Source organism: Agelaius phoeniceus, chromosome 11 (assembly GCF_051311805.1).
Source record: "Agelaius phoeniceus isolate bAgePho1 chromosome 11, bAgePho1.hap1, whole genome shotgun sequence".
Taxonomy (NCBI): Eukaryota; Metazoa; Chordata; class Aves; order Passeriformes; family Icteridae; genus Agelaius; species Agelaius phoeniceus.
Window position 1 is genome coordinate 22724003 of NC_135275.1, and position 22126 is coordinate 22746128.

At 59.2% G+C, this 22126-nt stretch overlaps 3 protein-coding genes across 4 annotated transcripts in view; 1 reads left to right on the top strand and 2 right to left on the bottom strand.

Annotated features, from left to right (window-relative positions):
• Positions 1-328: 328 nt before the first annotated feature.
• CAV3 (caveolin 3) lies at positions 329-3358 on the top strand. The gene is made up of 2 exons (XM_054640277.2): positions 329-442; positions 3017-3358. Exons 1-2 carry the CDS (start codon positions 329-331, stop codon positions 3356-3358), a joined length of 456 nt encoding a protein of 151 aa, XP_054496252.1.
• Positions 3359-5951: 2593 nt separating this feature from the next.
• Positions 5952-13994, bottom strand: OXTR (oxytocin receptor). The gene is made up of 2 exons (XM_054640284.2): positions 12679-13994; positions 5952-7845 (listed from the first exon to the last, which is right to left on the bottom strand). Exons 1-2 carry the CDS (start codon positions 13607-13609, stop codon positions 7604-7606), a joined length of 1173 nt encoding a protein of 390 aa, XP_054496259.2. The 5' UTR covers positions 13610-13994; the 3' UTR covers positions 5952-7603.
• A 510-nt stretch (positions 13995-14504) lies between these two features.
• Positions 14505-22126, bottom strand: part of RAD18 (RAD18 E3 ubiquitin protein ligase) — a 36094-nt gene continuing 28472 nt past the window's right edge. The window contains exon 13 of one of the 2 annotated variants that reach the window (XM_077184694.1): positions 14505-22093. In XM_077184694.1, coding sequence (XP_077040809.1) covers positions 21994-22093 — 100 coding nt within the window. In that variant the 3' untranslated portion in view covers positions 14505-21993. Of the gene's footprint in view, positions 22097-22126 lie in introns of both variants that reach the window. The other variant, XM_054640166.2, reaches the window with a different exon arrangement.

The window sequence follows — 22126 nt, forward strand, 5'->3', positions numbered from 1 at the left end:
GCTTTTGAGGACTTTTGCCCCAATTTGGGCATTGTTTCTCCACACAAGGGTAAAATCCCACCAGCACAGCTGGGCTGGGGGGCTGCACACCCACCCCTGCCCCTCTCAGAGGCCACCAGCCACCCACACACATGCCATCCCCCTGAGGTGGCAGCACAGGGGCTGGCCCAGGAAAGCCCCTTTAAGGGACACTTCAGGGCGGCCTCGGGAGCCAGGACATTAATTTTAGCCTGGAGCAGTGCCAGGGGCACGGGCAGCTGCTGCGGGCGGGGCCAGCGCCTCCCTGTCCCTGTCGCTGTCCCCCAGCGCTGCCCAGTCCCACCCAGCCATGGCCGAGGAGCACGGGGAGCTGGAGGAGAGGATCATCATCAAGGACCAGCACACCAAGGAGATCGACCTGGTCAACAGAGACCCCAAGCACATCAACGAGGACGTGGTGAAGGTAGGGCCGTGCCACGCCGCGCCCCAGCAGCAGCAGTCGGCGTTTGGGGTCACACCTCGGGGCATGCTCGGCCGCACTCGGCCCCTGCCCGTGCTCCTGGTCCGTGTGGCCCCAGCAGGGCTGTCCCCAGGGCTGGGGAGGGCACAGCCCTGCTGGCCGGGCGCATGCCTGGCTCCAGTTAATGCCACATTTCCCGTTCCTTGAATGGGCTCTCCAGTTTCATTGTGGCTTGACAATTTATGGAGATCCTTCCTTTGCACCAGCGAGCTGGCAGCCAAAAATAACACAGAAATTAAATATTGCCAGTTTAAGGGGATTTTGGGGAAAGGCTGCTGGCCTTGAAGGCACCAGTGTCAGTGCCTATTGTTTGAGGTGTGTTGACATGTTTGTGAAAGATTGCTCTCCCCAAGGCAGCCCAGAGGTGCAGCACCCCCAGCTCCCTCCCCTGTTTCTGACGAAGAAGAATTCCCATTCTAACTCCTGGGCTTCCTCTAGACTCCCTTAGAACTGCAAACAAAATTTGTCTCTGTTAGCAAAGATCATTCCAGCCAAGGGAGAACAGGAGGAGGTGGAAGGGTTTTGTTGAAACCGTGTTTGTGACTGTCACAGCAGAAGGGACAGCGGGCACAGAGCTGCTCACACGGGCTTTGTTACAGGCTGTGACCTTGACAGCACTGCTGAAACACAAACCTCAGTTTGGGCATGAAAACACCATTCCAGCTATAACCATGGTGTGGTCAAATGGGATGAGCTGTGACAGTGACAGCCATCGCTGCTGGCACTGTGACACCTGCCCCTGACACCTCAGCATCGCCCGTGCCACTCCCTGCAGGGCATCCCACAGCCCTGCCCGGGGCATGGGGAGGTGCCAGGCCAGGGCAGCCCCATCTGCCATGGCAGCAGGGACCAGCAGGGCCCTCAGCCCGCTCACCCCAGGGCAGGCAGCGCTTTGGGGCTCCCCAGCCTGGGAGCACCACCAGCCACGCCTGGGTGACAGTGCCAGCAGTGTCCTAGCCATCACAGGGCCCCACCAGCCCCTTTCCCCAGCCCCTCCCTGCCTTTTCCCACTCCAGACTCTCCAAAGCCCAAAGAGACCTTCCAGGCTCACCCACTCCCATGGCCACGCTGCTGCTGCAGCATTGAGAGCTCAGCATTGAGAGCTCAGCATTCCTCCACCTTAAAATAGCCCGGGAGGGCTGGGGAGGGAGGGCAGAGGCAGCCCAGGCAGGGGCACAGCTCACCCTGCTCTGTCCCAGGCACATCCCAGCACGCAGGGCACGGCAGCAGGAGGGCTCTGGAGGCACGGGCAGCAGCAGCTGCAGTGCCCCACTGGAGGAAGGGTTCACCTGGCCCTGGATAAACATCCCCAGCACCACAGAGCAGCAGCAGAATTTGGGGTCATGCCACAGAAGTGGCACTGCCCACAGAGCCTGTCACAAACCCCTCCAAGCACGGCACGGCTCACTGGGTGAGGCTTTCCCAGCCCAAAGGGTTCCATGGTTCTATAAAGGGACAGTACCTGCACGTGCTGCTCCCTGAGCACCTCCAGCGGGATCCAGACTCAGCCTGAGCCTCCACTGCTCCTCCAGGCCCACTCCCAGTGTGGTGGCAGCAGAAGGAACAACGGGGCAGAGCCTCTGCTTTTATATCCCACTGCTCCCTCCATCAATTGGTCCCCGATGAGCTCGTCAGGCAGCTGGGCACTAACCTGGGCTAGTCCCCAGCACACCTGGGCTTCCTGGGGGCTACTGATGGCACCTCAGGGCCAGCTCTCAGGGCTGCTGTCTCCTCATTGTCAATACTTCTGTCAGCACCCTCTGCTCACTCCAGGAAATTAAAGATGACACAGAGTGATTTGTGATCCAAGTGCTTCCAAAAGCAGAATGAATATTGTTATTTAACACGAACGTACAGACACGTCAGCTGCTGGAGGGGAGGCTGGGCTGGTTTTCAAGACAAATAGCTCAGCTCAAATATTCCCTGGAAGTGAGTTATACCCCAAGGGGATCTCTGTGTGGAGTTTTGGGGAGCGTGTGTCACTCAGAGACACTCGAGTGCCGGCACAAATGGCAAAGGCAGGGCTGAGCCCCAGCTCCCTTCCCCAGGAGGAACATGGACAGACAGCACTGAACACCTCTTCCTATGGGTATGAATAAATAATCCATAAATCCAGAGGGGGCTGGGTCTTTATTAGCACAAACACCTTCCTGCCGAGTGGGCAGCCCCATCCCTGAATGCTAAAAAAGGGCAGGAACAGGCTCTGGCTGCCTCTGCAGCCAACACTCCCACGCACAGCTCCTGTTCCAGGGGCTCCTGCCTGGCCTCACCTGACTCCCCAGCTCAGGAGATGGCACAGGGACTGTGACCCCCCTGCCGGGGCCTCAGCCGTGGGCTGAGCCGCCAGTGCTGCCCACAGAGCCCTGAGCCCTCTCCCAGCCCTGCAGGGCTGTCCCTGCCCCAGCACTGTCCCCACTCTCCCCTGGCCCCTCCATTTGGGATCTGCTCTCCCCTCGTGCTCACATCAGGGCCTTTGCTGACCCCCAGACCTCCCCTGTGTCCTCTGCTCTGCCCCAGGTGGATTTTGAGGATGTGATAGCTGAGCCCGTGGGAACCTACAGCTTCGACGGCGTCTGGAAAAGCAGCTACACCACCTTCACCGTCAGCAAGTACTGGTGCTACCGCCTGCTCTCCGCCCTGCTGGGCATCCCCCTGGCCGTCCTCTGGGGCTTCCTCTTCGCCCTCATCTCCTTCTGCCACATCTGGGCCGTGGTGCCCTGCATCAAGAGCTACCTGATCGAGATCCAGTGTGTCAGCCGGATCTACTCGCTGTGCATCCACACCTTCTGTGACCCGCTCTTTGAGGCGCTCGCCAAGATCTGCAGCAACGTCCGAGTTGCCATCCGCAAGGAGACTTAGGTCCTGGCAGCTGCCCCAACACCCTCACACAGCCCCCTCTGTGCAGGCTGCCTGCCCTCGGGCACAGGACACCCCTGTCCAGGGAGGAGCCCAGACATGGACACCCCTGCCCAGGGAGGGACCTACACAGGGACACCCCAGTGAGGAACCCACACAAGGACACCCCTGTCCAGGGAGGGACCTACACAGGGACACCCCAGTGAGGAACCCACACAAGGACACCCCAGTGAGGAACCCACACAAGGACACCCCTGTCCAGTGGGGAACCCACACAAGGACACCCCTGTCCAGGGAGGGACCTACACAGGGACACCCCAATGAGAAACCCACACAAGGACACCCCTGTCCAGGAAGGGATCTACACAGGGACACCCCAGTGAGGAACCCACACAGGGACACCCCTGCCCAGGGAGGGACCTACACAGGGACACCCCAGTGAGGAGCCCACACAGGGACACCCCTGCCCAGGGAGGGACCTACACAGGGACACCCCAGTGAGGAACCCACACAAGGACACCCCTGTTCAGTGGGGATCCGCACAGGGACCCTGTGGCACAGGAGCCCGTGGCAGGACCCCACAGCAGAGCTGGCTCTCAGGGATGCTCTCTGCTCATGGAGGCAGGCCAGGCTGCTCCTTACTGCACCCAAAGCCAGAAGCCTCAGGAGAAGGGAGGCCATGGTGGCCCAGGGAACAGCCCAGAGGCCCCTGTGCCCTGCAGGCCCCCAGAGTTCCTGGGAGGGACAGGGACAGCAGCCCCTCCTGGAGCACAGCCCTGGGCACAGCCCTGTCTGTCCATGTGCTGGGTGAGCACTGGGGCTGCAGAGCTGCTGCTGGCCACTGCCCAAAGCCTGCCTGCCCCTGCATCCCTTGGGGCTGGGCTGGTGCTGACAGAAACTCCCCCACAGGAGTTATTGTTTGTGGCAAACAATTGCTGTGGTGGGAGCTTCTGCATTAAATGCTGCACAAAGCTTTTAGTGATAGAATAGCTAAACCAAACGCTTTTCATGCCTACTTGCATTTCAGCCAAGCTGTGAGAGCCAGAGCAGGCCATGCATGACATGTTGTGTCTGCTCCCAGAGCGTGAGCTGATCCTGGGCCAGCTGCAAACCCGCCCTGGCACTCCGAGGCTCAATTATGTAATTAGTTGTGGAGCATTGTCAGGTGCTGTGGGCAGGGTCCAGGGAGGACAGCACGGTGGGAGCCAGCCCTGAGTGTGGCCAGGGGGGACACAGTGCCTGGGGGAACCCCAGCTCAGACACAAGCTGGGCTCTGAGCAAAGCCCGGCTTGGCTTCCCAGGCAATCTCCATGAGACGCCTTCAGTCAGCTCAGCCACACGGGGTGTGCACCCCACAGGCCAGGGCTGTCCCTCTGCCCCGATGGACAGGGAGAGCCGAGGAGGGAGCCTCTGCTGGGGCCCTGCTGCTCTGGACGCAGGGAAAGAGGAGCCAGGGCCGAGAGGTGCAGCTCAGAGCTGTTTCCTCCCCTGTACTGCCAATTAACTGCTCGGTCCCTTTTCCACGGAGCTGCACTTTCACTTTGAGGCCCTTGAACGCTCTTTTGGCTCCAGCCTTAAGTGCTTTGCTGAACCAGGGCCCAGGAGGTCTCCTTGTTCAGAGGCTGCTCTCAATTGTCTCCATGTGCGCCTTCCCCTTGGATTCCAACAAAGACTTGGAGCCAAAGGCTCCTCTAGTGCCACGCCAAGGACAAGAAAGAGCCAGGGTTTCTGCTGGAGCTCTTCCAAGGGCTTGGGATTGTATACTGCTGTTATTCCATAGCAATGTGGTACCCAAGCTCCAGCAACATCAGGGCCCAAGGAGGTAATTTTAGGGAGGTGGAGGAAAGTCTCAAAAAAAACCTTCATTTTTTTGTGAGAATAAAAATAATTAAAATCAATTGTATAATGGGCTTATACTACTTCTTGTTGTTGTTGTTCTAGTAGTTCACTGCCTGATCCCAAAAAACCTTGAAATGCTGATGTCCCCACCACATTGCTCCCTGGGCTCCCAACATCTGGGGCACACCTGCTCACCTGTCAGCACCTCTGTTTCCACTTTTTGCTCCTGGAAAGCTTTTGGCAGAGCATTCACTGGGGCGCTCCCCAGCTGCTCTTGCTGCCCCCGCTCTGTCGCAGCCTGGGGCCAGTGCAGGAGCTCAGCCACAGCCCCTCGGGGCTGCAGCACCTCCAGGCCTGGGGCATGGCCCTGCCTGACCCCCAGACACCTCCAGAAATTGCAGCCGGGGCTGAAGGGAATTCCTGTGAGTCCCAAAGCTCCCTTCCATCTCCATGCCTCCGTCCCAGAAACATCCACGGCTCTTGTTCCTCCTTGGCAGGGGGATGCACCTCAGACTCTCCAGAAAGGGACACCCCTCCTCCCTTGTTTGGTGCAGGAGTGTGAGGCTCTCAAGGAGAAGGAAGGTGAATGTGGGAAGAAAATGCTCCATGGTGTCCTGAGGATTTCAGCCAGTCAGCAAATGTGCTGAGAGCTCACTTGGAGTTCCCACCAAAAAAAAAATAATCAAACGAATGTCAGGATAGGAAAGGTGCAAATGGACCTGCTGGCCACAGTGAAGAAATGAAGGACACATTTAAATGCATTTTTCGTGTTCATTCCCATCATGAAAGGCCAGATGACATCACCCTTTGAGAGCCCCAGCTGTGTCCCCGTGCAGTGCCCGTGTCCCCGTGTCGCAGCCGGCTGTGTGCCGCTGGGGCAGGTCCCGCTGTGGGGCAGGGCACGGCTGGTGTGGGCTTTCGGAGCTTCCCATCCATCCCCTTCAGCCCCTCAGCCCGGCTCCCCCGCGCCTCCCTCCACCTTCCACCAGACGCGGTCAGAAAACTTTATTTACAGTATTTGTTAACAATAAAAATCCATGCCGCGAGCGTGCCCTGTGCCGTGGGGTGAGCGATTGGCACAGAGCAGGGGGAGGCTTGCTGGACCTGCGCTGAGCCAGGGCCGAGCCTGGCTCGGGAACACGGCAGGAGTGTCCCTGTCGGAGCCAGGGATCCCGCACAGCCCCGGGCAGGAGCTGCTGGGCACACCCGGCCAGGGGATCCCAGCCCCAGCTGTGCCCCAGGCTCCTGCCCAGACTCACTGGGCACAGGGAGCAGAGCTGGGCTGGGGACACCCGGGCCACAGCGCTGTCCCTTCGAGGCTGGTCCCTGCTGACCTCAGGAGTGACTGCCCTTGGCTGTGCCCCAGGCAGGGGAAGCAGGGCTGGCATGGTGCAGGCTGGCATGATTCAGAGCTGCAGAGCTGCAGGGCAGCCAGGGCACAGGGCTGCAGGGCTGGCATGGTGCAGGGCTGCAGGGCTGGCATGGTGCAGGCTGGCATGGTTCAGGGCTGCAGGGCTGGCATGGTTCAGAGCTGGCATGGTTCAGAGCTGGCATGGTTCAGAGCTGCAGGGCTGGCATGGTTCAGAGCTGGCATGGTTCAGGGCTGCAAGGCTGGCAGGTTCAGAGCTGGCATGGTTCAGAGCTGCAGGGCTGGCATGGTGCAGGGCTGGCATGGTTCAGAGCTGGCATGGTTCAGGGCTGCAAGGCTGGCAGGTTCAGAGCTGGCATGGTTCAGAGCTGCAGGGCTGGCATGGTGCAGGGCTGGCATGGTTCAGAGCTGGCATGGTTCAGAGCTGCAGGGCTGGCATGGTTCAGAGCTGGCATGGTTCAGAGCTGCAGGGCTGGCATGGTTCAGAGCTGGCATGGTTCAGGGCTGCAGGGCTGGCATGGTTCAGGGCTGGCATGGTTCAGAGCTGGCATGGTTCAGGGCTGCAAGGCTGGCATGGTTCAGGGCTGCAGGGCTGCAGGGACAGGGCTGCCTCCGCCCCACAGGCTGCAAGTGCAGCGAGCACTCCATGCTGAGACCGTGGTGCCAGGCGCTGCCATCCTGCAGGATCCTGCTGCAGGGGGAGTGGGACAGTGCCCAGCCACGCACCAGGGGTGACACCACCATCTCCCTGTGCCGCAGCAGCCCCTTCCATCGCACCTGCCCCAGCTGCACCGCGTCCTTTGTCCCTCCTGGTGGCACTCACAAGACACTGAGGTCAGGTCTGGGGCTCTAATCCCAGGCAGCACTGAAAGCTGGACACAGAATTCCTCGCCCGCTCCCGTCCCGGTTAAATAACGCCTCTGTACATGCTTACAGCCATATATACACCTGTGTACAGACCCCTCCTGTCCGGGCCCGCTGTCCCCAGGGAAGCACCGGAGCAGCGCAGCAGAGGCACAAGGTCCCGGCTGGCCGTGGCCTCACGTCGTGGGCGGCTGCACGAAGCTCCTCTGGCTCGTGGCCCTGCAGCTGAGGACGAAGGAGGAGGAGTTGCTCCTCTTGCTCAGCTCGCAGGCCGGCCGCGACTTCAGGTAGCGCGTGGAGCAGCAGAGGAAGCGGCGCACCAGGTCATGGAAGAGGTGCCCGGTGTAGAGCATGTAGATCCAGGGGTTGCAGCAGCTGTTGAGGCTGGCCAGGAGCATGGCGATGATGAAGGGGGAGGCTGCGAGACAGAGGCACAAGAGCTGGCTCAAGGTGTCAGGGCACGGAACACGGCCCCGGGCAGAGCCCCAGGCACCCCGAGACCCCTCCCCGGCAGGGCTGGGCCCGCAGGAACACCCGGGAAAGGAGAAGCCACAGGAACAGCAGGGAAAGGAGAGCCCGCAGGAACACCCGGGAAAGGAGAGCCCGCAGGAACAGCCCAGGAAAGGAGAGCCCACAGGAACACCCGGGAAAGGAGAGGCCACAGGAACAGCCCAGGAAAGGAGAGCCCGCAGGAACAGCAGGGAAAGGAGAGCCCGCAGGAACAGCAGGGAAAGGAGAGCCCGCAGGAACAGCAGGGAAAGGAGAGCCCACAGGAACACCCGGGAAAGGAGAGCCCGCAGGAACAGCAGGGAAAGGAGAGCCCGCAGGGACAGCAGGGAAAGGAGAGGCCACAGGAACAGCCCAGGAAAGGAGAGCCCGCAGGAACAGCAGGGAAAGGAGAGCCCGCAGGAACAGCAGGGAAAGGAGAGCCCGCAGGGACAGCACTGACAGGAGAGGCCACAGGAACAGCAGGGAAAGGAGAGCCCGCAGGAACAGCAGGGAAAGGAGAGCCCGCAGGAACACCCGGGAAAGGAGAGCCCGCAGGAACAGCAGGGAAAGGAGAGGCCACAGGAACAGCCCAGGAAAGGAGAGCCCGCAGGAACAGCAGGGAAAGGAGAGCCCGCAGGAACAGCAGGGAAAGGAGAGCCCACAGGAACACCCGGGAAAGGAGAGCCCGCAGGAACAGCAGGGAAAGGAGAGCCCGCAGGGACAGCACTGACAGGAGAGCCCGCAGGAACAGCAGGGAAAGGAGAGGCCACAGGAACAGCAGGGAAAGGAGAGGCCACAGGAACAGCCCAGGAAAGGAGAGCCCGCAGGAACAGCAGGGAAAGGAGAGCCCGCAGGAACAGCAGGGAAAGGAGAGCCCGCAGGGACAGCACTGACAGGAGAGGCCACAGGAACAGCAGGGAAAGGAGAGCCCGCAGGAACAGCAGGGAAAGGAGAGCCCGCAGGAACACCCGGGAAAGGAGAGCCCGCAGGAACAGCAGGGAAAGGAGAGCCCGCAGGAATATCCCGGGAAAGGAGAGCCCGCAGGAACAGCAGGGAATGGAGAGCCCGCAGGGACAGCAGGGAAAGGAGAGCCCGCAGGAACAGCAGGGAAAGGAGAGGCCACAGGGATATCCCGGGAAAGGAGAGCCCGCAGGGACAGCACTGACAGGAGAGCTGCTGCTGCTGCTGCTGCTGCTGCTGCTGCTGCAGGGGAGGGAAGGAGGGGACGAGTCTCAGTTCCAGCGCCTCGGGGTTCGGCTTTTCCCCACCAGAGCTGCGTTTCTCCGCTCGCTCCGGCGTTCCCTGGCGCCGCTCAGGAGGCAGAGCCGGCACGGCCCGCACGCCTCGAGGCGCCCGAAGTGGGGAAGGGCCCGCGGCCCTGGCAGCTGCCCTGGCCAGGAGCAGCTCTGGGAGCAAGCGGAGCCGGCGGCTCATTCCTGCACAGCGGAGGCTGCTTTGGGACGGGCTCTCGGCTCCAGCCCTCGGGCTGTGGCACAGCCTCGCTCCTGGGCTGTCCCCACGGCCAGCCCGGCCCTGGCCGAGCCTCGGCCCGGTGCTCTCCCCGCACCTCTCTCCAGCCATCTTTCTTTCCCCCGAATTAATGCTCCCCACACGGTGCTCTGCCAGGGAGGAGGGCATTCCCACATCAGGGATGAAGCCCGGGAGCCTGGCATCCCCGGTGGCAGCGCAGTGCCAGGATGTCAAGCCCTGGCTGCTGCTGTCTGTGCCCAGAGCACAAAGCACCGGCTGTCCCACCTGGAGGCTGGATCAGCACCGTCTGGTGACAAGGGGCGGGTGGCACTGGCATCTGCCACGGCGCCAGGACAAGGAGGGACGAGCCCTCCATGAGGTGGCTGCGGGTGGAGATGGAGCCTCTGTCCTGCTCCCTGTGCCCCAGCTCATCTCCTCAGCCCCTCTGCTCCCAGAGGACACACCAGCAGCGAGGATGAGCACGGCGGCTTTGGCTGCTCTGGCCCCTTCATGCCTCTGCAAAAAACCACTGGCAGCTTTTACACCAGTGAAGAAATGTGGCTATAAATGCTACCTTCCAAATTCACCTTTCGCCAATGGATGCGTAATTCCTGCTCTTGTGACGTCTGCTCCAACTACTTTTAATTTCAAGTATATTCTAAAAAATAATTACCAATTAATTTCAAGTAACATTAATATTTCAACAATGATTAATTTCAGGTATATGCTAAAAAATAATTCCATGCAGAGGCACAAGACCTGAAATATATCCCAGTGTTTCTACCCACTTGAAAACATCCAGCCAGGGCTGACTCAGCTCTTCCTCTCTGCAGGAGGCAAATTGAATTTCAGGGAGCTTACTGCAGGGCAGGTCTGGAGGGTGGATCGCTCCCCTCCCTGGCCGGGAGGGACCCCCGAGGTGTGCTGAACGTGTCCCTCAGGGATGGCCCCTGTCCCCAGGCCCTGCTGGAGGGTGGGCAGACGTGCAGGCTGTGCCCCAGCAGGGCTGGGGGGCTCTGCTGCCAACACCAGCACAGGAGGGATGGGACAAGGGGTCCCCAGCTCCCAGCACTGGCTGCAGCACCTGCCCCAGGGGGAAGGGGCTCTGAGAGGGAGGTAGGACAGCCGAGGTGTTTCACAGCCCTGCTCTTGCCCTCACAGGTGCCTTGAGCCAGCTCTGTCCCCAGGCTCAGATCCCGCAGGTGTTCCCTGTGATGTGTGTGCAGCAGGAGCCTCCCGTGGAGGGGCCCCAGTGCTTACAGCAGCACCTGGATCATAGCGTGCAGCTCCCACTCACCCTACAGAGGCTCTGGGGTGTGTGGCCACCCAAGGGGCATCTCTGCTGCCTGGCCAGTCACCCCCAGTGCAGCTCACGGGGTGCAGTCGTGCCCCCATTGCCGCTGACACCCAGGGACCCCCTGCCCTCCTTCCCCTCTGCCCACACAGCTGTGGGGGGAGGAACAGCCCCATTCCCTTCCCAGCACGGGGAACCCCTCCCCTGCACCCACCACGCTGCCTGGGCCAGCACCCGAGCCCCAGCACGGCAAGGGTGCGAGGTCAGGCAGGGCTGTGGGAATGCTGCAGGCAAAGCCCCAGTGCTCTGCAGAGAGATCTGACTGCGCTGCCCCCTCGTGCCTCTGGGCAGCCAAAAGGAGCAGGAGAGCATGGAAGGAAGGGCTGGGGTCTCCCAACACTTGTATCCACCCCAGGCTTTTCCTCCCCGTGCCTCCAGCGAGAGCCCTGGCAGAGCTCCCACCCTGTGCCGCAGCCTCGGGCTGCCCAGAGGTGGGAGTGGGGAATGGGGCACAGCCCAGAGGGGATGGACAGCACTCATTCCTGAAAGCAAAGGGGGAAGGGAAAAGGAAAAGGGAAAAGGGAAAAGTGCTGCAAGGCCCACGGCACAGGGTGAGCAGGGAAAGGTTCCCCATGCAGCCAGAAGGATTGGGATGGACAAATCCTGTCCATCGAGGGTCAGCAAAGCAGCAGAGATTTGGGTGCTGCCGAGGGCTGTGTGCTGGGAAGGGAGGGGCGGCCCTCAAGGCCGCAGGAGGGCTGCTTCACCCCGGAGCCCGTGTAGGAACTGGAAGTTTTGACCAGCGTGAATCAGGTGGAAAACCCCTGGAGCACCCAGGGAGGTGCATGAGCCACATTCCACTTCTCCTGGAATAAACGGAGCACAGAGAAGCAGGAGAGGCAAAGCACGGCTCCCTGGCAGCCCGGGGGCACACGGCTGCGGGCACGGGGCTTGCACTGGGCTGTGCGGCGGGGATGGGCTCGGCACGGGCAGGGCTGGGCTCAGCCGTGCCCCGCGGGCTGCCCCGAGCCAGCCGCACAGCCCGGGCCGCCAGGGAGCAGCTCCTCCTCGGTCCCCTGCTGAGCTGGCTCGGTCTGTCCGCGGCGCTCTCAGCCCTGAGGGCCCTTTCCTGCCCCGTCTCCCACCTCACAAAGTCGTGAAGAGTTTTTGCTTAAGGCCTCCCAGGTGGTTCTCCCGTCTGGCGGGGACAGCACAGACCTGCACAGCTCCAGCCGTGTCAGACCAGGCAGGGGGACACTTTCTGTTCTATCTGCAACTTCAGGAACGACAGCAGCCAGCCCAATATAAAAAATGGCAAATCCGTGACACCCAATCTTTAGGAAAAGGTTTCGCTCATAAATCAGGGTTTTTCTACGGGAACCGTGCTCCAGTCAGAGATCAAATAACAGCAGCACAGTGCCGGGGTGGATGGAGCAGGAGGAGAGGGAGAAGGGGCCAAGAGCAGAAGGCAAAAAGTCAGCGAGGAAGAAACAATACAACAAAGGAAAGGAATTCAGGCTGTGCAGCTTTCTCCTGAGCTCCCGCACAGCTCGCAGCATGTCCCAGCACCCGGGGTGGGCAGGGAATCTCCAGGGACCCCAGAGCAGCCCCCAGGGACCGGCACCGTGCAGGGACAGGCACCGTGCAGGGACAGTGGCCAGGCAGGGACAGGCACCGTGCGGGGACAGGCACCGTGCAGGGACAGTGGCCGTGCAGGGACAGTGGCCAGGCAGGGACAGCCCCTGCACTGCCCACCCACCCTGTGCAGTGCCGGCCCCGAGCCGCAGTGCCCCGGAGTTTGCCAGAGCCACGGCAGCCCTTCAGCCCTTGACCCAGGAGGCTGCGGCTCAGCCACTGCTCCCTGCCGGGGTTTCTGTGCTCAGGACTTTGTCCCCTCTCCCTGCCACCCCCAAGCCCAGCCCGGAGCGGTTCCCCCGGGTGTCCCCAGGGGCTGAGCAGAGCCCCCAGGGCCAGCAGGGCGAGGGAGGGGAGCTGTACCTTCCTGCGGGGCGTTGGTGTCCCACACAGACCACATCTGCACGAAGAAGAAGGGAGTCCAACACACGATGAAGGCCAGCACGATGATAAAGGTCATTTTGACAGTCCGGATCTTGGCTTTAGAGATGAGCCTGGTGCTGCTGACCCTGGCAAACACCATCCCACCGCGGGAGCCCGAGCCCAGACCCGCGCTGGGCCCGTGAGACGTCTTCAGCTTCACGTTCTGCCAGATTTTGAAGCTGATTAAGCCATAGCAGATGCTCAGCATCAACACAGGGATGATATAGACCATGAGGGTGATCCAGGTAACATAGGCTTTCGGTCCCCAGGGCTGGATGAAATCTGCCCAACAGTCGTAAACCCCGTTCCCCACATCCCTTAGAGAAAATATGTGGATCTGAGGGATGCTGACCAGCAGGCACAGCAGCCAGGTGAGGAGGACAGAGACCCGGTCAGCCCTCCTGTGCAGGGACCTCAGAGGCTGACAGATGGCCAAGCAGCGGTCCAGGGACATCAGCAGCAGCATGTAGGTGGAAGCGAACATTCCCACCACCTGCAGGTACTTGATCAAGCGGCAGAGGAAGTCTGGCCCGTAGAACCTGAAGGTGATGTCCCAGATGAGCTGGGGCAGCACCTGGAAGATGGCCACAACCAGGTCAGCGATGCTCAGGTGCTTCATGAAGAAGTACATGCGGGAGTGCTTGTGGCGGGTGGTGTGGATGGCCAGGAGCACGCAGAGGTTGCCGGTCAGGGCGAGGAACAGGATGAGGCACAGGACTGTCACCTCCACCTTGGCCATGTCCTCGTTCCTCTTCAGCGGGTCGGCGGTGCTGTTCCTGCCGGCGCTCAGGTTCTCCAGCCGGAGGCTGCCGTTCCCCAGGGAGCTGTTGATGATCCAGGTGCTGCTCCCCGCCAGGTACAGCTTCTCCATGGCCAGCGCCGGCCCGCATCGAGCCTGGGGCAGGGTGAGGACAGAGAGTGGGCAGAGCTCCTTCCGATGCGTTCCCGTGCGGTAGCTGGCTGTCCCCGCCGCTCTCTCCGCGTCTCCCCGGTTCTCAGTGTTCCGCGGCTCTCCGTGCGCCCCCGCTCCGTGTCCGCTGCCGTCCCCTCCCCGCCGTGCCGCTCCCTGTGCCCGCCCGTCCCTGTCCCCTGTCCCGGCTGGCGGCTCCTCCCTGTCCCCTCGCCGGTCACTCGGCGTCTCCGCCGGCGGCTGCCCCGCCACAGCCCCGGCGCAGGGGCCGGGCGAGCGGCGGGGGCGCGGGCAGAGGCGGGTCCGGCCCGGCCCCTCGGGGCCCGCCCGCGGCCTCTGGCCCCGCACCCGGACCCGCCTCAGCATCTTCCCCGCGCCCTCTGCGGAGCGCGGCCGTTCGCGCACCCGGCCGGCAGCGCCGCTTCCCCGCAGCCCCTTTCGGGCAGCCCCGGTTCCCCCGGGCAGCCCCGGTTCCCCGCAGCCCCTTTCGGGCAGCCCCGGTTCCCCCGGGCAGTCCCGCTCCGTTCGGGCAGCCCCGTTCCCCCGGGCAGCCCCGGCTCCCCCGGGCAGCCCCGGTTCCCCGCAGCCCTTCTAGGGCAGCCCCGGTTCCCCGGAGCGGTGCTGCGGTGATGGGCGCTGCCCAAAGCCCAAAGCCCCCGGTGTCGCGGCTCCGGGCACGTCGCGGAGGGTGGGTGGGTGGGTGGGTGGGAGCACGGACCAGGCTCACCCCCAGCCCTGCCCTGCCGGGGCTGCTGTCACAGGACACCAGGGAAGGTCCCCCCGTAGGTGCCAGCCCGGCCTCGTCCCGGGAGCAGGCTCAGGAGTTGGGCACTCGGCAATTAACACACCCACCAAGAACTTGCCTTTCCTTTATTATTTCTATAAAAGAAGGAGCAGTACTATGAGTGACACCATTTGTCACCAGCTCATCAGCACAGCTCAGTGGCTGTCCCCATTTTCAGGCTCCCTAGAAGGGATCCAGAACCTGAAAGTGGAGGTGGGATGCTGAGAAGAGCATGGAACCCTCCCAGTCCTCCCCTCAGTCCAGCAGCCCTGAAGGCCCCCAGCATCACCACCCTTTGCTCCCCACTTCCAAGTCACATCTCAAATCCTCCTCAGCCCAGCCTTAGGCCCTGAACAAACATCCCTGCAGCTATTTTTAAAGAGTTTTTGGGAAGTTTTAGCTCCATGCAAGATGAAGAAATGTTACATACTTTGGCATGTTCTTCCCTCTAGGGTTCACGTTCTTCCATCTTCAGGCAATAAAACTGCTGTGGGAATCGCTGCTCACCATGTGCAATGCTGCTTTTTTTACTGTTCTGCTGGTTCTGGGAGAGCTCTCAGAGGAGGTGGCTGGGGGCAAAGTAGAGGCAAGGAAAGGTTTGCCCTTGGCTTCTGCTCAGTTCCCTGGGGACTCAGGTGTGGCTCAGCACCTGTGAGAGGGTGCCTGGGTGAGGCAGAGCAGCCACTGCTCCTCTCTGGCCTTGGACAAGGTGTCACTCACAGCTGCATAGACCCAGCTCCCTTCAGAACAGACCTGAACTGCTGGAAAGAGCCCAGTGTCCCTCGAGCAGCCCCTGCACGAGGCAGCTGAGCAGCTCCAGGGGTGCTGGGCAGCTCTGAAATGCATTTGATGGCAGCAGGAGGCCCAGGTGCTCAGCTGGGGAAGTGCCAGGATTGCCCCTGTTTGTCCCCATGCCAGTGCCACACTGCTCCCAGGGCCACGTGCTCTGACACACGGCCTTGACTTGGAGTGCAGGAGCAGCAGAGCGGGGACTGCACACCCAGGGCCTGAAATCTGGGGATGCATCAGGATAACATCCAGCTCCTGGGCCCTTCCCCAGGTGAGCCCATCAGGGCTGGGCCGTGGCCCCAACAGCCAGAGATGCTCAGGCCTTATTCAGGCAAAGCTGCAGCTGCTCCACGACTAAAACCCAAACACATGTGATTTTGAAGCAAAGAATCCTGTGAGAATCAAAGGGTTTTCTGAGTCATCCCTACTTCTTCCAGCTTTAAATGTTCAGGGATGCCATGGAGCTGGAAACAGTTTTATTTTAAAATACATGCTTCGGGACAATCAAAAGCACAAACACTAAATAAAGCTAAATTTAATTGCATTTTGGTTTGCTGCTGGATCTGAAATAGCTGTTTTTCCAATAGCTATCTGGAATCACAACTTTATGGTCCCCAGGACAGTAGAGGGCTGGCAAAATGTCAAGCCCAGGCCACAGCTTTGCACATGGAGCTGCAGCCGCCCATGAACTCGTGCATGGCTGCAGCCCACAGCAGGCTGGAGAGCCAGGGTATGGGCCCTGGCTGCTCTTGCATGGCAATTTCTCTTTATCCTAGCATTTTTTCCTAGTCCTCATCTCTTGCACTCAGCCTGCAGGAAGCCTAACTCTGGTAAATCTACCAAAAGCATGGAAATGAGCAGTGCCATGGACTCATCTTCATGGAAAAGGCATACCTGTGCTTCCACACAGAGCTGATGAATGCTGGGTGTTAAATCAGGCTTGGGAACATCCTGAGGGCACAGTACATTACAACTTTTCTGTGTCTTTCTTCAATGTGCACAGGAGTAAATTCTCAAGTCTGATATCAAATTCCTCCATGGCTCACCAGCTGGTGTGCTGATTTCCAGAAAAATACACAATCAATATTGTAATCTGCACCAAAGGAAACAAAGCTTTGGAGACAAAACGTGGAAATATCAGCAATGCACAGAATTATTTGGTCCCAAACCCATACACCCAATTCCTTGTGTCACTGGGCTCACTGCTCAGGGGGAACCTAAGCCAGTCCAGACCTGTGTGCTCAGATGCAGGTGACAGTCACACTGCTGGGTAATGCTGTGTCATCCATCACATCCCCTGCACCGTCCTCTGGCCGTGTTATTTCTTTCTGTTAGCTGAAAAACAACAATGACCAAAAATCCCAGCCAAAAACCTAGTACTCAGATTGATCACAATTAAAAAAAAAAAAAAAAAACAACAGAAAAAAACCTGCAGCCATGGTCAGTGCCAGAATTGCTGGCCTGTCACACTACCTGGCTGTCAGACTCGTGCCGTGGCTGGGGAGGGCTGTGGAAACTGAGTCATCAGAACATTACTGGGAAGGGAGAAGGAGCCAGAGAAGCTGACTTGTGTATGCAGACAAATGGAGAAGGGAGGATCTACTTGGATGCTGCAGTCTCGAGTTCTATAAAGCATTCACAGCAGAAAGAGAATTCACACGAATTCATGCGCATATCAAGAAAATTTCTTCTTTTCTCTTCCCCAGTGTGAAAAGAAAAGAAGTGTGGCACTACACTGAACTTACTCAGTGCTAGAGAACCTTTCACATCATGTCCCTAAAAGGTTTGTGGGATTCCAACCATTTCCTCTGGGTCCCCAGCTCACTGAAATCCACCAGCCTCTGCTCCCATGGCCTGCAGCCCACAGCAGCACTGGAGCCCGAGTCAGGCTCATCCAGCTTTGGGAGCCACATCCTGGAAAAGGAGCCTGAGCCTCCCGGCATGGAGCCAGCACACATCTCCATGGCCAGGATTGCTGGCACTCCAGGAGAAACCCGCAGAGCTCTGCAGACACATCCCAGAGCACACTGAGGGGCCACCTCCGCCCCAGGCAGGCCCTGGGACACAGCAGCAGGGCTCTGATCAAATCAACCAGCCTAAACCCATTTAGAGGAGAGCAGGCTATGGATCCTGCTGATCCCATAATCCAGGCTGGTCCTGCCATCCTGACAGTCCCACCCAGGCTGGGCACAGCCTCGCAGGGTGGATGCAGGATGGTTTCTGTGCAACTCCCCCACTCCCACCCGCCCATCGCACCCCGAGCCCAGCAAAGGGGGACAGAGGCTCTCCCCAGGCACCTCCCTGAGCAGCCAGGCCTGCACAGGGCTCCCAAGGACGCTGTTTGTGCTAAAATGTTCCTTGCTTCATCCCATTATGGCCTCAAAGCCCATAAAACCAATGGAGCCTGCCCAGACCCTGGCAGTAACAAGTTGGGATAATAAAGTTGAAATATGTATCCATGTGGTTTTTAACAAAGAGGCTTCAGGTTCAAGCTGTTGGGAGATAACACAATCATTTTACTACTTTTGGGGGGATTACTACATTTGTGTGTAACTTCAAGGTGCTCATTGCAGTGCCCTGAACTCCCACTCACCATGAAGGAATGAAAAGCAAAGTGAGCCCCAGAGCCCTGGGGCTGTACCCGTGGCTGTACTGGGATGCACACCTGCAGCACTGACAGACAGGGCCTGCACACCCAGTGTCACACTCAGTGCCACTCCTGGCTCTGGGGTGTTAACTAAACCTTCCAGAGCCAGAGGTGTGGATCACAGCACTGCCTGCAGCCCCTGCACACACCCTGATGCTTCTGCCCACTGAAGTGAGGCACTTTGAACAAAATATAAATAGCAAGATCTATCTGAGATTTTGTTAGGTAAAAATAGAAGAATCAGCAAAACCAGAATATAGTCTGGTTTAATATATTCATATGCAAATTCTACATTTATTTGCATATGTATATAAAAGAAAGTGAGTCACGTTTGTTGCTCATCACTACAACAATCTTAGCCAAGTGATAGGAAGGAGACTGCAATCCCCAGGATAATTCAGTAGATATGTGAGAGTGTCTAAGCAGATGTGTCTGGGAATGCCCACATAGGTGAGGATTCTTCCACACAGCCCCATCTCTATTCCACCAAATACCTGCAATGAAATCCCCAGTCCAGGCTCCAGGAATGCCTCTGTAGGGCCAAATAATTAACCAGAGCAGTGAGCTTTCACTGCAAAACTGAAGCCCAGCTACATTTATATAAACTTTTCAGCCTCACTAATTACTTCCCATTGGCAGTAATATGTTTACCTTCTTCCTGAAGCTGGTAACTCATGCTCTTCTTTATTTAGTTCCAGGTGGTTGTTTTGGAGCCAACTCACCAATTTGTCCAAATCATTTTGAATTCAGGCCCTCTGGCTGCTCCAGTGCCAGGTAGGACAGAACCATGATTACTCTCTCCTCTGGGCAGCAGATCCTGGTGTTGGGTTTGCCCAGCAGGTAGCTGTGATTCATCTTCAATTCCTCTGCTTGTGTGAGGTGTTCCAACTCCAGAATATCTGCTCTTCTATCAAAACAGACCCTCCTTCAACCAAAAGGCTTTTTATTTTTAACTCCTGCCAGCAAACACAGCACTGTGGGAGAAGTGGCCTCGAGAGCCCCTGACCCTGCCTGTCCCCAGTGGCCACAGGTCCCTCCTGGGGTGCTCAGCCACCCCCGTGTCCTGAGCTCGCAGTGCCTGGTCCTGGCTGGCAGGGAACTTCTCCAGCCCAGGGCGCTGGGACAGCTCCCCAGGTGCCAGCTGTGTGCCAGATGTGTGCCAGATGTCCCTGTGTGCCCAGGAGTGTGCCAGTGACCCCAGCTCTCGCCGTGTGCCCAGGAGCGTGCCAGCTGTATGCCAGCTGTGTGCCACCTCCCTGTGTGCCAGCTGTGCCAGTGACCCCAGCTCTCGCCGTGTGCCCAGGAGTGTGCCAGCTGTGTGCCACTTCCCTGTGTGCCAGCTGTGTGCCAGCTGTGTACCAGTGACCCCAGCTCTCGCTGTGTGCCCAGCTCACTCAGTGTGCTTGAGGAAGGTCTGGGAACAGAGCAGGACCTGTTCTGAGCAGGCAGAGCCTGGCACCCAGCCTGGGCACGAGGCATCCCTGCCTGCCAAAAGCAATGCCACAGAAACCCCCTGGCATCTGCAGAGCCGACCAAAGCCGGGTGCTGCCCCTGCCCCACGCTGCAGGGTGAGCCCAAGCTGCTCGTTCCAGAGGGTGCCTGCGGTGGGAGGCAGCAGGGAGGCGCCTGTCCTGCACGGTGACTGCTCCTGCTTCTGCCCCGCTCCCAGCACCGCTGCCTTTCTCACGGCTCCTGCCGGCCTGCGGGAACAGGAGGAACAGGACATCTTTGCTTTCTGATTATTTTGTTTCCACTTTCGCCCTTCTGCCCTGGCCTGAGGGACTGCTCCGTGACTGAATTCATTTCCTGCTGCGTGGACTCCCTGCCCAAAGCAGCCCAGCCCAGCCCCACCCTGGCTGCCAGGATCAGTGCCCTGGGAGCTCCTGCCCCACTCCCAGTTCTCCAGGGAGCCGCAGTCACATCGGGAACCTGCCTTGGATCCAGGAATGGGCCCACAGCAGGGTGGGATGGAGGGGCCCCAGGACAGGGTGAGACAGGGGGCCCTGGACTCCCACCCCTGCCCAGCCCAAGGCTTTGGCTGCAGGGATGTGACAAACACCACTCACCCTCAGTGAAAGGTATCAGGAGGCTGCAGTAACTCTGATTACTCACCCAAAGAACACAATGGTGGGTGGGGTTTTCCCCCGATGGGGCCATGCTCAGCCCCAGCAGGACCCTGTCCCCATCACCCTGAGCATCACCCCCATCAGCGCCAGCTCGGCTCCTCTGGCTGTGACCTGTGCCCCCAGCCCGGCTGTCCCCAGCTGCTCCCGGTGCCCCTTGACTCAGTGACGGAGGAGCAGAGCTGCCCAGGGGAGCAGGGGACAGCACAGCGTGGGGAGGACACTGTGTTTCCTTCCCTGCTGTTTTTTCCCTTATGTTCTGCAGTTCCTGTGACTCTTGGGTTGGTGAGATGTGCAGCAAGCATCATTTATGGCACCCGGGGGACCAGCAGCCACTCCGGGCAAAGGCTGGGCCTGGCAGCACCGTGGCACTGCCTGGGGCTGGAGCTGGCCCTGGCTGTGGCACAGAGACTGGGTCCTGCCCAGGCACCCACTCCATCAGGGGGGGAATGAGGCAGCCCCTCAAATCCTTGTGTTCTCCTAAACCTGCATCCACACTGCCCAGGGTGCAGCCTCCCCCTGCACCTCAGCCACCACCATCTCTCACAGCCACACACCCCACTCACGTCTGCCAGCTCCAGAGTGGCACCACCCTCCTCTGGCATCAGCCCCATCAAAAGGAGGGGAAAAAGCTCCAGCTCAGGCAAAGGGCACCAGTTTGGACGTTAAATGGTGATGACAACAATAAGTGATATAAAAACCCTAATCCTCACAGGCTGTCAGCAAACCAGTCTGATTTGTGCCCTATTCAATGTGTCAGCTGCTCTCTGCCTTCTCTGCCCCCTGGAATTGCCACAGCTCCCGTGGCAGTGGGAATGTCAGTACTGCAGCCACAGCAGGCTCGGTGTCCCCACACCAGGCCCTCCCCAGCACAGCAGCAGCTGCTCTGCAAACGCCTGCAGAAAGCCCTTTATGATACTCATTTACAGTACTATTACCATTCACTGGCCAACTGCAACCAATTCCAATGCCTGAGGTGAGCTGCTGTGAGAAAAAGGCAGCCCTAAAGCAGACATCAATAATTGTCTTTCAAAAGGTTTGGCTTAGTAAAAAATGAACCAAATCAACACAACCAGATTTCTGTTTTGCCTCTGCATCACTCCACTTCATGCACTTATGATATTTGTATGTGCCATGATTTAGCCTGTTCCAAACACAAATACTCCTGGGAACCATGGCTTGAGGAGGACTATTCCTGAATCCCAGCTTCACTCTGAAGTCAAGACACAATAACACTCAATCTTACCCAGACTTTGTGTCTTCTTTGCCAAGTTCCCACTGACCAAATCTTCAGGGCTCAGCAAAAGCACCTGAAGTATTTTCATATTTTGCTTACAAGCTTTATTTTTCAAAGCCTTTCCTGGTGTTCAGGTTTCTTGTATTTCCTTCATTTTCTTGCACTACAAAATCCCACCACCTCCTAAGGAAGATCACACTTTTCAATGTAACTATTTGCTTGAAAGCTAAAATATTTCATGTCCAACAACCTTCCGACTTCTTCCCAGTCTCAGGACTTCAAACTGAAATAATGACACATAATACTGAGTAATTTTACAAAGACATATATAAAAAAGCCTGTGAGTGTAGGGCAGAATCTCCCTGCCTCCCTTGGTCCCTCCCTCCCCTGGCTGTGCCTGTACTGGGGCACCAGGACCTGCCCACCCCCATGCAAACACCATCCTGCTGCAGCTGCTCCCAGGAGGGCACACGGGGCTGGCCCAGGTGCAAGCACAACAGGGGCAGCACAAGCCCAGGTGCTGCAGCAGCGAGGGAGGGAACTCGGGCACAGGAGCCAGGCCAGGCTCCTGCAGGGCTCTGGACTCGGTGCCCAACCTCAGCCACCAAGGGCCCACAGGGCTGCGGGCAAACCCAGCAGCCCGGTGATGAAGGCAGCTGGAATGGCAGTGATGTGGAAATGCAGCATTTTACTCAGCACCTGACACGCAGAGAATGGGAGAAGGCAGGAGGTGTTTCCCAGGCTGAGCTGGGCATGCCTGCAGCACTAACTCCTCTTCCTCTTGCCCTGGGGCACGGCCCCGCTGCGCTCGGGGACGCGCGGCCGCCGCAGCTTCCTCTTGTTCCCTGTCAGGGCCACGGAGCTGCTGCTGGGGAGAGAACACAAGGGAAACAGGGTC

Bases quoted from the DNA above. Each gene is read 5' to 3' on its own strand.
- CAV3 (XM_054640277.2), top strand. From the start codon at position 329: ATGGCCGAGGAGCACGGGGAGCTGGAGGAGAGGATCATCATCAAGGAC. The intron at 443-3,016 runs GTAGGGCCGTGC...GCTCTGCCCCAG, and splicing joins TCAACGAGGACGTGGTGAAG to GTGGATTTTGAGGATGTGAT.
- OXTR (XM_054640284.2), bottom strand. From the start codon at position 13,609: ATGGAGAAGCTGTACCTGGCGGGGAGCAGCACCTGGATCATCAACAGC. The intron at 7,846-12,678 runs GTACAGCTCCCC...TCTGTCTCGCAG, and splicing joins CACCAACGCCCCGCAGGAAG to CCTCCCCCTTCATCATCGCC.